At 50.5% G+C, this 15,816-nt stretch overlaps 1 protein-coding gene across 1 annotated transcript in view; it reads left to right on the top strand.

Moving 5' to 3' along the window:
* The window catches only part of LOC116477668 (putative EP400-like protein), a 47,971-nt gene that overhangs the window by 31,170 nt on the left and 985 nt on the right, over positions 1-15,816 (top strand). The window contains 7 exon segments of the mRNA XM_058425897.1: positions 489-858; positions 2,073-2,255; positions 3,393-3,477; positions 3,480-3,532; positions 3,877-3,932; positions 7,128-7,329; positions 7,773-7,966. Of these exon segments, the coding sequence (XP_058281880.1) occupies positions 489-858; positions 2,073-2,255; positions 3,393-3,477; positions 3,480-3,532; positions 3,877-3,932; positions 7,128-7,137 (757 nt within the window). The 3' untranslated portion in view covers positions 7,138-7,329; positions 7,773-7,966.

Genomic DNA, 15,816 nt, shown 5'->3' with positions numbered 1-15,816 from the left:
CTTGGAGTTTTTCTGGTTGGCTTTTGTTTTACCATTTTAAGTCACAGCTCAGTGGCATGAAGCACATTCACGTTGCTGTGCAGCTGTCACCTGCGTCCACCGCCAGAAGATTTCCAGCTTCCCAAACGGAAACGCTGCCCCCGTGAAACACGGATGCCCCGCCCCTCCGCTGGGCACCCCCGGTCCGCTTGCTGTCCCCATGGCTCTGGGTGCTCCAGGGACCCCATGTCAGTGGGACAGGCAGGATCTGCCCCTCTGTGTCTGGCTCGTGTCACTCAGCGGAAGGTCCTCGGGGCTCATGCACGCGGTGGCACGTGGCAGGATTTCCTTCCTCGCTAAGGCCTCATTCTCTTTACCTATCATGTCAAGGGACACTTGGGACATTATTCGGTTTGGGGAGGAGTGGACTCCCTGATTTCTTAAGGTCACGTCTCTGTTTTGCTTTGAGACACTGGGAGAGCTGCGCTTGACTTTCTTTGCATTTGCAGGAGGAATGCCCCCCACGCCGCAGGCCGCGCAGCTCGCTGGACAGAGACAGAGGCAGCAGCAGTACGACCCCTCCACGGGGCCTCCCGTGCAGAACGCTGCCAGCTTGCACACCCCACTGCCGCAGCTGCCCCGGAGGCTGCCCCGGCCGGGGTCCGCGCTGCAGCGTCTTTGCAGGTCTCCCAGCAGCAGGCGACAGAGCCACAAGCACAGCTCTCTGTGCAGGGAAGGACCCAGCAGCCAATCGCAGCGCCGCCACTTTTCCTGCCAGGCCAGCTCTCGGCGCCACCAGGCAGGCTGTTTAGCTTGTGCTCCACCTCCCCACAGGGAGCTCCCCAGGCCCGCCAGCCTCCGCCTGCGGCACCATCCCAGGTACCCAAAGGGGCTGCCCTCCAAACCCAGGCACAGGCTGAGTCCTGACCCACATGGGCTGCCGTGCCAGAATATTCTCGGTGGTCTGTGCTTCCCCAGGAATCTGTGTTTCCAGTGAGTGTAAAGGACTAGGTCTAACTTGTTCAGTGTTTTTCCCCTACTAAGCACTTCTGATGAAATGGTGAGGGCCGTTAAGTCAGCCGGTTTTAGTGGAATTGAGAACTGAATGCGTTAATGACCGGTTGCTTGCTGCCCTTAAGGGTAACCAGTTGTTGCAAACACTCTGCCCCGTCACCTCGTCTGCCCTTGGCTCCTGCGGGCAGCACCCCTTTCTTTTTTTTCTTTTTCTTTTTTTTTTTTAGGCAGAGTCTCGCTCTGTCGCCCAGGCTGGAGTGCAGTGGCACGATCTTGGCTCACTGAAAGCTTGGCCTCCCAGGTTCACGCCATTCTCCTGCCTCAGCCTCTCGAGTAGCTGGGACTACAGGCGCCTGCCACCACGCCCGGCTAATTTTTTTTGTATTTTTAGTAGAGACGGGGTTTCACTGTGTTAGCCAGGATGGTCTCGATCTCCTGACCTCGTGATCCGCCTGCCTCGGCCTCCCAAAGTGCTGGGATTAACAGGCGTGAGCCACTGCGCCTGGCCAGCAGCACCCCTTTCCATCTGCTCCGTGCAGACAAGTGGCACCCCCCCTAGCAAGTCACAAAGCTGCCTCTCCAGGTGCATTCAGACCTGCAGGTGTGGCTATGGCCACGGTGTCCAGAGCCCAGAGTACAGCACCACCTGCCCCGCCCTGTCCCCCCACCAAGCCCTATGGCCACGGGAGAGCCCTTAGGACAAGATTGCAGAGCAGATCAAGCTGGTGAGAGAGCTCAGTTATCTGCGGAAGAAGTTGCTTTTGCTACAAGCTGTTTAAATTAGAAGTTGGAATGTTTCTCAATGTAATATGGCAGACGGTAAAGGCATCTGAAAAATTGGCCACGGCTGCTTCTCTGGTGATTCTTTGGCACCAGCCTACTCAGATTCTAGAGCAGGGAGCATCTGGGGTGTGTTCACAGCCTCTGGGAACTGCAGGTCCCCCCACCAGCACCCAGTGTGGTCTGCACTGGGGACCACCAGGAAACCACCTTCCCTCATTCAGGTCCTTAATCTGAGCCCGTGACAAAGGGGCTGGAGTCTCTGTCTTCACAGCTGATGGGCTGCTCCTGTTTTTCAGGAGAACCAGGTGCATCAGCGCATTGCGGAGCTGAGGAAAGCAGGTCTGTGGTCCCAGAGGCGTCTGCCGAAGCTGCAGGAGGCCCCACGGCCCAAGTCCCACTGGGACTGTCTGCTGGAGGAGATGCAGTGGATGGCCACAGACTTTGCCCAGGAGAGGAGGGAGGTGGCCTCTGTGAAGAAGGTGGGTTGGAACAGTACTTTGCGGAAATCACATCGTGAAAGAGAATTGAAGAATTAATTATATTGTGTAAAAGGAAATGTCTAAATGTAATATGGCCAATTTAATGTTTGAGTTTTCATCACTAACTCTGAGACTTTACCTGACTGTAAGTCTTTTTTTTGAGACAGAGTCTCACTCTGTCACTCAAGCTGGAGTTCAGTGGCTCAATCTCGGCTCACTACAACTTCCGCCTCCCAGGTTAAATTGACTCTCCTGCCTCAGCCTCCTGAGTAGTGAGGATTACAGGCACCTGCCACCACACCCAGCTAATTTTTTGTATTTTTAGTAGAGATGGGGTTTTGCCATGTTGGCCAGGCTGATCTCGAACTTCTGACCTCAGAGTGATCCATCTGCCTTGGCCTCCCAAAGTGCTGGAATTACAGGCATGAGCCACCACCCCCGGCCATGTGGACAATTTCATACCAACTGGCATTTCATGTCTGGCCATGGCACAGTCTAAATTCAGAAGGATTATCTTGAATTATGTTTGCATAGAAAGCCCTGTGATAATTGTGGTTCATGTTTCATCTGGACTTTATTGCCCATTAACATAGGTGTCAGCTGGGCACGGTGGCTCATGCCTGTAATCCCAGCACTTTGGGAGGCCGAGGCAGGCGGATCATGAGGTCAGGAGTTGGAGACCAGCCTAACCAACATGGTGAAACCCCGTCTCTACTAAAAATACAAAAATTAGCCGGGTGTGGTGGTATGTGCCTGTAATCTCAGCTACTTGGGAGGCTGAGGCGGGAGCATTGCTTGAACCCGGGAGGTGGAGGTTGTGGTGAGCTGAGATCGTGCCATTGCACTCCAGCCTGGGCAATAAGAGCAAAACTCCGTCCCCCCCCCAAAAAAAAAATAAGTGTCTGTGGCTGACAGTAAAGGGATATTTTCTAGGGGAATATTCATTTTACTTTTTATTATTGAATATTATTAGAATTGTTGATTGAAGCAGTATCATGAATGGATACTAAAAATGGAAATAATAGACTTTCTTTGGAATTCTCCAGAATTAAATAAGTATATCTTGTAAAACACAAGATGTTTCCATATTACTGTGTGCGTGGAGACCCTCACAGACAATGCGGCGATTGTCTTCAGATGGTCAGAGCTGTGGCCCGGCAGCTGCAGGACAGGACGTGCAGGGAGGCCGGGGCCGGGAGGGAGGAGCCGAGCAGGTGGAGGCAGACGGCGCCTCTACTACCAGAGAAATCGAGTGTCCCTGGTCTGGTACTGCACAGGTAAACACACATTTCCTCTACAATTTGCCCTCAAGTTTTCACTCGGGAGGTAATGATCTTATATTTTAATTCATGATTTTATTTTAGATAGTAGATTATCTTTTAGATAGTAGAAATTAAGCTGCAAATTGAATTTCAAGGGAAACAAAAAAGACATTAAATTTGAATAAATATTCAAAAAGAGGTAGCCAACTAAGTTAATATTATGTACTTATTCAAACAGTCGTCATGTTATAGCCCACTGCCAAGGTGAACTGTTAGAATTCATCATTATGCTCCTGTGCTTTGTGACATGGCACAATGAGACTGAAGCCTTGAAAACGGTATGAATTATGCCTTTATAGGTAAAGATTCCAGCATCTTTGAAGCAAGTGCTCCACTGGAAAATGAAAGCGACGTGGTGAGTGTTTTCTTTGTGACGTCAGAACTTCATGTTCCGGGTGAGGGGCTTCAGGGTGCCCGTGTCCTTGACGGGGGCTCCGGTTTCCAGTCTCCTCAGCATTTCCCTCTGGTCTCCCTCCAGAGAGGACAGATCTAGTCACGATCTTTGGGACCATCCAGAAAGGGTCAATTTCAAAATCGAATTTTCTCGGGATGACTTCAGATCAAAACAGAAACGTGTGGTCTTGCCTTTGGTTTTTCTGCCCGGACCTGCCTTTTGGCTTTGCCGTGTGGGAACCGGGCACCCCGACTGTCCTCTGAGTCCTGTGATGGGGCAGGTTATGCCATGTCTGATCAGTAGGACAGCGTCCCTTGGATTCACACCCTTTATCTGCAATTCTAAAACTCTGAAAGCTCAGACAGCAGAAAGGTTTTGCTCACTCAGTGTTGCTCACTCATTTGCAGCAAACCTGACCCACACTGAGGCCAGGCCAGCCCCGCGGTCCTGGTGGGTGAGTGTGTCTGGGTGCTCTTGCTGTGGAAGCGTCAGCGTGTTTGTTCATGGGTGCCAGACTCCATCCCCAACACCTTCCCGGTGCTTATTTGACTTATATCATTACTTTACTTCTCTGAAATAGTCTGAATTCCAAACCCTGTGTGGCCCTAAGGATTTTGGATAAGGGACTATGTACCTATAATATAAATAAGCCATATTATTTACAATGATGAGTTTCTGAATGTTCACTTTTTTTTTTTTTGGAGACAGTCTCGTTTTGTCACCCAGGCTTTGGAGTACCACAGTGTGATCTTAGCTCACTGCAACCTCCACCTCCTGGGTTCAAGCGATTCTCCTGTCTGAGCCTCCTCGGTAGCTGGGACTACAGGTGTGTGCCACCAGGCCCAACTAATTTTTTGTATTTTTAGTAGAGACGGGGTTTCACCATGTTGGCCAGGCTGGTCTTGAGCTCCCGATCTCAGGTGATCTGCCTGTCTCACCCTCCCAAAGGGCTGGGATTACAGGTGTGAGCCACTGTGCCTGGCCAGAATATTCACTTTTAAACGTGGGTGTGTATTCAGGTGACTTGGGATTAAAAAAAGAAAACCCTTATGGGATTTTATATTTGGAAGTTCTGTCAGTTGAAATATGAACCTGTGTCTGTTGTTGCAGTGGTAGAAGGCTGTAGCACAATGAATGATTATTGTGAAAGCTGTTAATTTCGTACACACAAATAATTGTCAAGAACTTTCTAATAATAAAATACAGAAATAGATTAATAGTTGCTACAAACATAAAGAGAGACTCCGTGGTAGAACACTTTAGGAAGCCCATTTTATCTTTTTTGAGCTAACACGTATTTCCAAACATGTAAGTAATAAGCATGGTGGGAAGATTAGATTAGAGGCTGATTCTGATCTCTGTGTTGGGATGGACCGGCATTCACAGCATTGAGCAAAATCATCTTCAAGGACAGCGTTTAATTCTGTTGTTGACAAGTCTTTTAAGAAAAAGTACTAGTTTGGGAATTTTTCACAGATACAAATAAATTTGACCCCTAAATTTAAAATATTATTTAAAAAATAAAATGTCAGATTTATTCATCTGTCACAGAGTTTATTCTGTTGATGGTAATATTGGCTTTGGCTAATCAGAGATTTTGACATGCAGGCATCCAGCTGAAATGTGACTTGGTGCACCCCTATGATGTGAGTTTGTGCTGTATTTAAGAAAAAGATTTTACCCCATCTCTACTAAAAATAAACTTAGCTGGGCGTGGTGGCATGCGCCTATAGTCCCAGCTACTCGGGAGGCTGAGGCAGGAGAATCGCTTGGACCTGGGAGGTGGAGGTTGCAGTGAGCCGAGATCACACCGCTGCCCTCCAGCCTGGGCGACAGAGTGAGACTCTGTCTCAAAAAAAAAAAAAGAAAAGAAAAATATTTTAAACATCCACTTTATATCCTTTATCTTTCAAATTTAATGGCTAAATTTAAAATACATATACCAGGTGCAGTGGCTCATACCTATAGTCCCAGCGCTTTTCTACTCATTCACTCACCCACCCACCCATTCATCCATCTATCTACCCACCTGTCTGTCTGTCCATCCATCCATTCACCCACCTACCTGTCCACCTACTCATCTGTCCCTCCATTCATCCACTCACCCACCCATCCACCTATCCACCTACCAACTTGTCCATCCACCCACCCACCCATCCACCCATCCATCTATCCATTCATCTACCCATCTACTTTTCTATCCATCCATTCATCCATCCATCCATCCACCTATCCTTCTATCTACTCATCCATTCACCCACTGACCCACCCATCCATATATCCATCCATCCACCCACACACCCACCCACTCAGCCAGCCATCCCATCCATTCATTCATCCATCCATCCACCCATCCAGCCATCCATCTATCCACCTACTCATCTGTCCATCCATCTACCCATCCATCCACCCATCTTCTTATCTACCCATCCATCCATCCGTCCATTTTTAATCACCTACTCAAAGTGTAAAACCAACACATGCCCCTAGGAACTCACAGTCCTGGTGGTGAGTATCGGAAAGCACAGGGAAGGTGCTGCAGGCACAAAGAAAGGAGTGCCTGACCCTGGGAGAACGGAGGTCATGCTGAGTCTTCAGAGCAAATAGGAAGTTCCTGGATGGTTACGGGGGAGGGAAAGTCACGGCAGCAGGAGTAGCGCACACATGCACGTGACAGGGAGCAGTGTAGTGCATTCAGGAAGCTCGGGGCCGTGTAGTGGGGACTCAGAACGCAGGGAGAAGGCGGCACAGGCCCAGAGGATGAGGGGCTGTGGGTCAGAGAATGGTGGGAACCTCCCCAGATCCCAAGTTCCCAAGGCCAGCCTTGTGTGCAGGTGTTTCTGAGGATGGCGCATCTCCGCATGAGCCTTATGTGTCATGTGCAAGAGTGTGTGTTGTGTCCTGTGCATGGGAGGGAGCTGCCAGCACGCATTTGTGGGGGCCGAGGGCCAGTCAGGATGTGCCATTAGAACCACATGGCTCCTGAAAGCAAGCCCGTGATACCAGAGATACCTGGTAGTAGCATCTATATCTGATTAGCTGTACATCTGTTGACAGTCTTTTTAAAAGCATGAGTGAAGAAAGACATAAACTTCCGGATTTGCATAAGTGAGCTTGCCAGCTAAGGAAACACACGAGTATTATCTGTATCTTCAGGAGCACTTGATGAGACTCCAGAAGCAGAAACTGCAGCTGCTCCCACCACCCCCACCACCGCTGGCCCTGCCCGGGGCACAGCCAACCACACAAGTGCAAGTGCAGCCATCACCCCCCTACCACAGCAGAGCCCCCGGCTCACCACGGTCATGGCCCCGAGGCCCAGAGCCCTGCTGATGGGCACACCATGGCCAATCTCCAGGTAGCCCGGCTCGTAAGCGTTCAGTCATCATTGCTTTTTTTTTTTTTTTATTGAGAAGGAGTTTCGCTCTTGTTGCCCGGGCTGGAGTGCAATGGCCTGATCTTGGCTCATTACAACCTTCCCCTCCTGGGTTCAAGTGATTCTCCTGCGTCAGCCTCCCCAGTAGCTGGGATTACAGGCATGCACCACCACGCCCGGCTAATTTTGTATTTTTAGTAGAGACCGGGTTTCACCATGTTGGCCAGGCTGGTCTCAAACTCCTGACCTCAGGTGATCCGCCCACCTCAGCCTCCCGAAGTGCTGGGATTACAGGCGTGAGCCACCATGCCCGGCCTCATCTTTGTTTTTAATACCTGAGGCGGGTTGATGATTCCAGTCCCTGAGGAAGGATAACACGGTGTGACAGGGCAGGGCACGTGTGATCCTTGTTTCTTGTTATTTAGACTCGAGTTTCCACCTCCCACCTGCAAGGCCCAAGACTGAAGTCAGCACTGACGTCCCAGATGGCCCAGGTTGCTCTGGCCAGGCCTCCTGTGGTGTCTGTCTTGGCAGTTGTGGTGTTGTCAGCCAGGGTCACAGCGCTTCCATCAACGCAACGGGATCCGTGTTGTGATAAGGCAGCTGCAGAAAGTGGCAGGTAGGCAGCCACCTTCGCCTCACCAAACTCGAAACAACTCACTTGAGTGAGTTGCATCAAACCTTTCTAAATTTCTCATTCTAGAAGTTGCTGAGTTGTTCTGCCATGTGTTAATTTTTGAAGATGCCTAATTACAGCCTCATTCCTTGCACCTCCCCCTTTTAAGCAAATAGAGCAGAGGCCGCTGTACCCGCCAGCGAGAGCTGCTTGCCTCTATTAAGGGGAGGTGCGGCATGGGCGTTATTTCTCCTTTTTAAGGCAGCAGGCATTTCCTTTACTGTCATTGCCATGCAGTTTACTCCCCTGAGCAAATCAGCGGCAATGACGAGTGTGAGATGCAGATCCTTGTCCATGCGCGTTTCGTGTGTCCTGTGTGCTGTCTCTGTGCTGTCACCACAGGGGGCCAGATTGGCTGTGCAGCCTCTGCACATGCAGCAGCTCCGAAAGCTGAAACACTACCAGCGGCAAAAAGCTGTGCAGCCCTCGGCCGCCCAGGCCCACTGCTGCACAGCAGAAGGTAAGCGGCCGCTCGGCTTTGTGGGAGCTGCATCTCACGCTCATTGTTCAGGCCCCTTAGGCCAGAGTGGGGCTGGACTCCGCCCCTTCCTTTTGGAGGCAGCCGATAAGCAGAGCTGAAGAGGCTCCCTGCATGGGCTCCTGGAGGTGGGGAGGGGCCGAGTGTCAAGGAACTCTGACCCTGTAATTTTTACATATATTTGCTCTCTAGGGGAGAGCTTGCTTTGCTGTACAGTATAATTTTTCAAAAATATTTACAATGATTTCTGTGAAAAATCACTCTGACAAGGACTTCTATTTCTGGTGATATGGTAGATGAGAGAACCTAAAAATCTATCTCAACAAAACATCTAAAAATGCCAGATTTTCACAAAGTGCCAGATAAAATATATAAAACCGTGAATGAGTCTGCAGGATAGTGAGTCTAGAAACCAGGCGAGGGCTGAAGTCTAAGGAGGTAGGTCTATGCTAAAGACACTCTATGGCCTGGGTCCCCATGGACCCAGATGACCTAGAACTTTGAGGTAAGTTTGGGGAGCAGTCTGGAGAAGCCTTGGGCCCAGGGAGGGGCAGAACCGAATTGGAGACCCCCATGTAAGGCTTGGCTCACAAAGGGATACAGCAAACACTACCAGGAAATGATGAAGTGGGCAAACTACTACTCTAAGCTTCACTGCAGGAACAGTATCTCACTTGCCCATGGCTGTGGATGGAACATCTTTAAAAAGTCTCTCCCATAAACTTATGGCCCCCGGCTAGCACTCTCCACCACAGGTGTAGGGCCAAAGTTAATATTATTTACATGTTCAAAAGAACTGCAAACTGTGACTTTTAATTGCAAGCATATCTGGAGCTAAAGTGCCCCCAGGCCTCTGGTAGAAAGAAATGTACATCCTCACAGTAGTAACCCCCAACCCTGGCCTCAAGGAATTCCAGCCAGCAGGAACCCTAGACTATAAGCTCATAGTGGAAAATCACAGCACACACAAGGGAAGCGGCCTCAGAAGTGGTGGCCAAAAGAACCACACCTGCAAAGACTCAGATGTTAGAACAGGAAATGCAAATATGTTTAATGTGTTTCAAGAAACAAAGGAGAAGCTAAAAAGCATGAATAAGAAGCAAGAGATTATCAGAGGCTAAGCAGATAATAAATGAACCAAATAGAACCTTTAAAAATGAAAAATGTAATAACTGAAATTCAAAACTTAATGGAAGTAATCTTGATCCCTACCTCACACCCCATAGAAAATTAACTCAATGGATCATAGACCCAAACATAAAATTCAAAACTATGAAACATAGGAAAAATGTTTTGTGGCTATAGGTTAAGTAAACACTTCTTAGATATGACACCAAAAATAGAGCCTATAAAAGGAAAAAATTGGCAAGTCATACTTTAATAAAATTAAACCTTCTTGCTATATGAAAACCATTGTTTAGAGAATGAAAAGACAAGTTACCAGGAGAAAACCTTTGCCAGTCATGTAGCTGATTAAGGACATGTAACCAGAACATACAAAAAACTGTCAAAGCTTACTAATACAAAAACAACTTACTTTGTAAAGTGGGCAACAGATTTAAGCAGACACTCCACCAAAGAAGCTCTCTAGGTGGCAAATAAGCACTGTCCTCTGGGAAATGCAAATCAAAATCACAATGAGAAACTACTGCACACCCGTGAGAATGCCTTAAAAAAAAAAAAAGACAAGACCAAAACCAAGTGTTAGTGAGGGTGTGGAACAACAGAAATTCTCATACCTTGTTGGTGGGACTACAAGATAGTGGAGCCCTCTGGAGTCAGTTTGGCAGTTTCTTATAAAATAAAACAATCATTTACTGTGTGACCCAGCAATCCCGCCCCTCGTTCTTTACACCAGAGAAATGAAGACATATGTCCACACAATAACCAAATACTGTAACCACAATGAAAAATGATGCAAGTGAGGCCGGGCGCGGTGGCTCACACTTGTAATCCCAGCACTTTGGGAGGCCGAGGCGGGCGGATCACGAGGTCAGGAGATCGAGACCACGGTGAAACCCCATCTCTACTGAAAATACAAAAAAAATTAGCCGGGCGTGGTGGCGGGCGCCTGTAGTCCCAGCTACTCGGAGAGGCTGAGGCAGGAGAATGGCGTGAACCCGGGAGGCGGAGCTTGCAGTGAGCCGAGATCGCACCACTGCACTCCAGCCTGGGCGACAGAGCAAGACTCCGTCTCAAAAAAAAAAAAAAAAGAAAAATGATGCAAGTGTTCACAGCAGCTTTATTCATTTACCTAAAACTGGAAGCAACCCAGACACTCTTCAACTGGCCAATGGGTAAACAAACGGCAGCCCACTGGTTCCATAAAACAGCACTCAGCAGGAGACAGAGCTGGGCCACTGATGCTGGGGGCAGCGGGGATAAGCCTGAAATGTCTTATGCAGAGTGAAAGAAGCCACACTTAGAAGGCTACAGTTTTTGTTTTTATATGACATTCTGGAAAAGGCAACACTATAGTGACAGAGAAGAGCTCTGTGGTCACGAGGGGCTGGGGTGGTGGAAGGATTGACTTTCAAGGGGCAAGAGGGAATTCTGGGGGGCTGTGGAAAGATTCTGTATCTTGATGCCGATGGTTGTTACATGGCTGTGTGCATTGATCAAAACTGAAGTATGCATCAGAAACAGCAACTTGGACTGTATGTAAATTATACTGCAATTTTGTTTGTTTGTTTTTTTGAGACGGAGTCTGGCTCTGTCACCCAGGCTGGAGTGCAGTGGCGCGATATCAGCTCACCGCAAGCTCTGCCTCCCGGGTTCACGTCATTTTCCTGCCTCAGCCTCCCAAGTAGCTGGGACCACAGGTGTCCGCCACCATGCCTGGCTAATTTTTTTTGTATTTTTAGTAGAGACGAGGTTTCGCCATGTTAGCCAGGGTGGTCTCAATCTCCTGACCTTGTGATCCACCCGCCTCGGCCTCCCAAAGTGCTGGGATTACAGGCGTGAGCCACTGCGCCCAGCCTATACTGCAGTTTTAAAAAACTTAATGGAAGGGTTAAACAATACATTACAGAATTTGTGAGCTACAGAGAGATCTGGAGAAATAATCATGGTAGCATGAGACTAGGAAACAAGACAAAGAAGATAGGCTGGCTGCAGTGCTCAGGCCTGTAACCCCAGCACTTTGAGAGGCCAGTGTGGGTGGATTATTTGAGTCAAGCAGTTCAAGACCAGTCTGAGCAACAGAGTGAGGCCCCATCTCTGCAAAAAATAAGAAAAGAAGAGAGAGGGGTGAGAAGATCTAACATTCGACTGAGTTCCAGAAGAGAACGAAAAAAGAAGATATTCAAAAAATGGATGGCTGAGAATTTTCCAGAATGGGTTTAACTTACCAGTCTAAAGACTGAAGAAATACAAGTCCCTAGCGGGATACAGACAAAGATACCTGTGCCTGACACATCTGGGCAAACTGTGGCACTCAAAGCAGATAAGAAAACCATGAAAGAATCCAGGAGAAAAACAGATTTATCACTAAGGAAAGGCGATTCCACGGACAGCTCCCTTCTTAGTAGGAACTATGGAAACCAAAAGTAGCTTTAAAGTGCTGGGATAAAACTGTCTTTCAAGGATAAGAGTGAAACAAAGACATACTCAGACAAAAACTGAAAGCATTTACCACAAACAAACTCACCTTAAGAAGGCAAATGGCCCTCGACGTGGGAAGCAAAGTGCAGGGCACAGAGGCTGTGCTGAAGAGTAGGCGGTGATGCTCACCGGAGGGTCCCCCCGGGGCCAAGGGAGGGGCTGGGAGCCATGCATGGTGAGACTGGAGCGTGAGCTTGAGGACAGCAAGAATCAGACCACCACCCCAGGCTGCCAGGGTGTGGCTCAGCCCATCTGCCCCTCACACTGAGCTGCACAGATGCAAAGACCTTCCAAACACAGTCACAAGGCCTTAGGAACGTCTCTAGAGCTTCCGTCATCATCTGGGTCTCCTCGTCAGCTGCTGCCTGGTGAGGGCTCTGCCAGAGGACAGCCCCGAGTGCCGCCATCAAGGCTGAGGAGGCCACCCCCACCTGCCACCCACGAAGCTGCCTGCAGGCCGGGAGGCTTCTCTTCTGGCTTCAGCCACATGTGAAGGAGAACCTGTCAAGCTCCGGCTGATGAAGTCTTCAGAAGGGCTCAGAGTCAAGTGGCAGAACTCCTGGTGCCATCTGCTTAGTTACAGGCACGGGTTTTCCTTGGTGTTTTGATCTATAAATACGAAAAATAAGAACAGCACCGGTGCTGAATCTATGTCGTCCCATGAATGGATGAACTGATTAAAAAAAAAAAAAATAGCCTGATGTTGGGAGCCAAAAAGGCCAAAGGGATCGTGACCAAGTCAGCATTCCACTGGAGGCTATATGATCAAACAGCAAACTGTTTATCATGAATGTAGGATGTGAGTAAAACTCATGACTGCACCTGCTGCCAGAAGGTTTGCTGAGGGCGGTCACTCCCTGGCGTTGGGGTCCTTGAAGTTATCTACTGGGAAATCTAGCGCCTGTTGTTCAAAGGATGCAGTCTCGAAAGCCTGCTGTGAACCAAACCGACTGCCGATTACCCGGCAGTCACCCCCCTTTCTCGCGATCTCTTTTACCAGTAAATACAGAGGGCTGTGTAAAGCTCTATCTCTTTTACCAATAAATATGGAGGGCTGTGTAAAGCTCAGGGCCCTTGTCCACTAGAGGCAAGGTGCCCCCTGACCCCTTCTTTCAAATATACTCTCTTGTCTCTTGTCTTTTATTCCCACATTCGCCCCCTTTGTTCAGTCCACCAGGGATTGAGGGTGGTTACAAGTGGCGCCCTGAACAGCGACAGAATTGGGCAGTTTACAGCCTGATCCATCTCACTGGGGTTAAATTTCACTTTTTATATCTAGTTATAACCATAGTTTGTAATATGCTTATGTTATTTTGACAACTTGCATACCAATACTAATTGTAATGATTTCTCAGTCGGGATCATTGTTTTTGAACACCTAGAGCCTTGTGATCAATTTTCGTACACATTTCTGTTGCACAGAAGTATGTGGGAGCTGTCAAAGGATTCCAAGCATATAATACATTAGGACTAAGTCTGCCGGAGAACGGAATGGAAATACAAAACCAGAATAAGGAGTGTTGTGGAACTTGGGTTGTTAAAGAGCAGCTCAGTTGTGTGGCGTTGAGGCGAGGCGGGGAGTGGCAGCCCACGGAGGGTCGGGCTCCTCGGAAGCAGTGTCCTGACTTGCATGTTAGTCCCTGCGGGCTCTGTTCTCATAGCCCAAGGCACAGTTTTGAACAGGAGGCGCATGGTGTTCAAAGGCCACTGGTTTGGAATATGAGCAGTGCTTTCGCCTTTTGCCTGCTGGCCCCAGAGCCGTGGGCCTGGTGGGCGATGATTCTCTCCCACCTTATGGGAAGCGCTGTCACCTGGACCAGGAGCTGTAGGCCCCACCAAGAAGAGAACTGCGAGCAGCAGCAGGTGCATTTTAGAAGGTTCCTTGAGCGGGAGCAAGGCCTGCTTTTCTGCCCACGGTCACAGGACAGTGGTAGAGCCTTTTCCCTGTCATTTTTGCGATGGTAGTCTCCAGGTGTGGTCCAGGGGAGCTGCTCCCTCAGGGCCGCAGCCCAGAGCAGCCGACACCCCCGGATGCCTCCCATGAGCCCCGCAGCCTCCAGGCCTTCCTGGAGTGGGCACCTGGTGTTGTCTCCCACCCCTGCCTGGCACAGTCCCTGGGAGCAGGAGCCGTGGGGAGGGCTGGGCTGCAGTGGGATGTGCCAAAGCGCTGCGTGGAGCCTGGGCTGACTTCTCAGGGTCTTGGAGCAAATGGTGTGGCCCTTCCAGGAAGCCGGGCCACCTGGCTCAGAGACGCCAGACCCTGGCCGGCAATGGGGCTGCCAGGGGCGGGGACGCTGGGGGAGCTAGGGGTGTGGGCCACCGTGCTGTCTGCCCCGGCCTGGCGGCCTCTCCATAGCAGAGTTGAGGCTGGGACGCAGATGGGGGAGACTGGATGCGCCTCCTTCCTCAGCCACGGGAGGACGCGGCCCAGGAGTGCAGCGGGGCCCACGGGGGAGCCTTCGGGTGCGGCTCATCCCTGCCACCCGAACAGTGGTTTCTTTTTCTTTCCCACGCCTCCCCACAATGATGTGGACGCCACCAGTGTCATTGGCAAGGGAGGGCCTTGGGTCAGGGGCGCACTCCTCCAGAACCAGCGTGACGTTCCTCTGAAAGACCTGAGAGGCTACCCCGACCCTCGACTTCTCTCTGCTTATTCAGTAAGGCCGGGGAGCGCCCGGGGAGCCGCAGCAGGCAAGCCACACGCAGGCAGCACACCCCACCCACCGTCTCCCCCTGGGGCTGGACAGGCACAGCTGTGCTCTGGTGAGGCCATGCCCTCCTCCACTCCCCCACAGCCGTCCTTACTCCGTGGGTGTGGCCAGTTTTGCTGGCTGTGCCTGCAGCCTGGTCTTGTGCCACCCTCCAGAGACATGGCTGCCACCCTGACCTGGGCGAGAGCGTGGGGGTGGTTCTGCTCCTGAGGCCTGGACGGGGGCTCCTCCTGCGGAGACTGGGCCCAGCTGAGCCTGTGGGTCCACCTCTCGATTGCCCAAGTTTGCATCTATCCAGTGACAAGGACCATCTCCTTGGAGCCGGGGCTGATGGGGGGGCTAGGACAGTTTGAGTGGAGGTGGCTGTGGGCCTGGAAGACCCTGCCTGTGCCCTGGCAGGTGGACTCGCTCTGCCTTCCTTTTTTGTTTTTTTTTTTTTGAGATGGAGTCTCGCTCTGTCACCCAGGCGGGAGTACAGTGGTGCGATCTTGGCTCACTGCAACCTCCACCTCCCAGTTTCAAGCAGTTCTCCCACCTCAGCCTCCAGAGTAGCTGGGATTACAGTCATCTGCCACCACACCTAGCTAATTTTTGTATTTTTAGTAGAGACGGGGTTTCACCATGTTGGCCAGGCTGGTCACAAACTCCTGACCTCAGGTGATCCACCTGCCTCAGCCTCCCAAAGTGCTGGGATATAGGCATGAGCCACTTGCGGCCAGCCTTGCTCTGCCTTCCTGACAGTGCAGACCTCGCTCCTGGAAGGCTAGACCCCTCCGACTCGCCCTAAAGTCTCTCAGCAACTAGAATGCACGGGGCCATTCGGAACACTTACATCTGGAAAGGTGAAGGAGGGGTTGGCCGCCCCTCCACGGCTCTGCCATCTTCCGGCTTTTTCTCTAAGGCCTGTCCTTTGAGTTCCTAGATGAATACCCAGCAAGTCACAGTTCAGGCCTAGCAGCCGACTGGCCAACGGCCAAGAGCAGCCTACCACTGCCGCCTTC

This window comes from Hylobates moloch, unplaced genomic scaffold, assembly GCF_009828535.3.
Source record: "Hylobates moloch isolate HMO894 unplaced genomic scaffold, HMol_V3 SCAFFOLD_12, whole genome shotgun sequence".
Taxonomy (NCBI): Eukaryota; Metazoa; Chordata; class Mammalia; order Primates; family Hylobatidae; genus Hylobates; species Hylobates moloch.
Note: the sequence above shows the minus strand (reverse complement) of the source record. Positions and strands in the feature narration are given on the sequence as shown.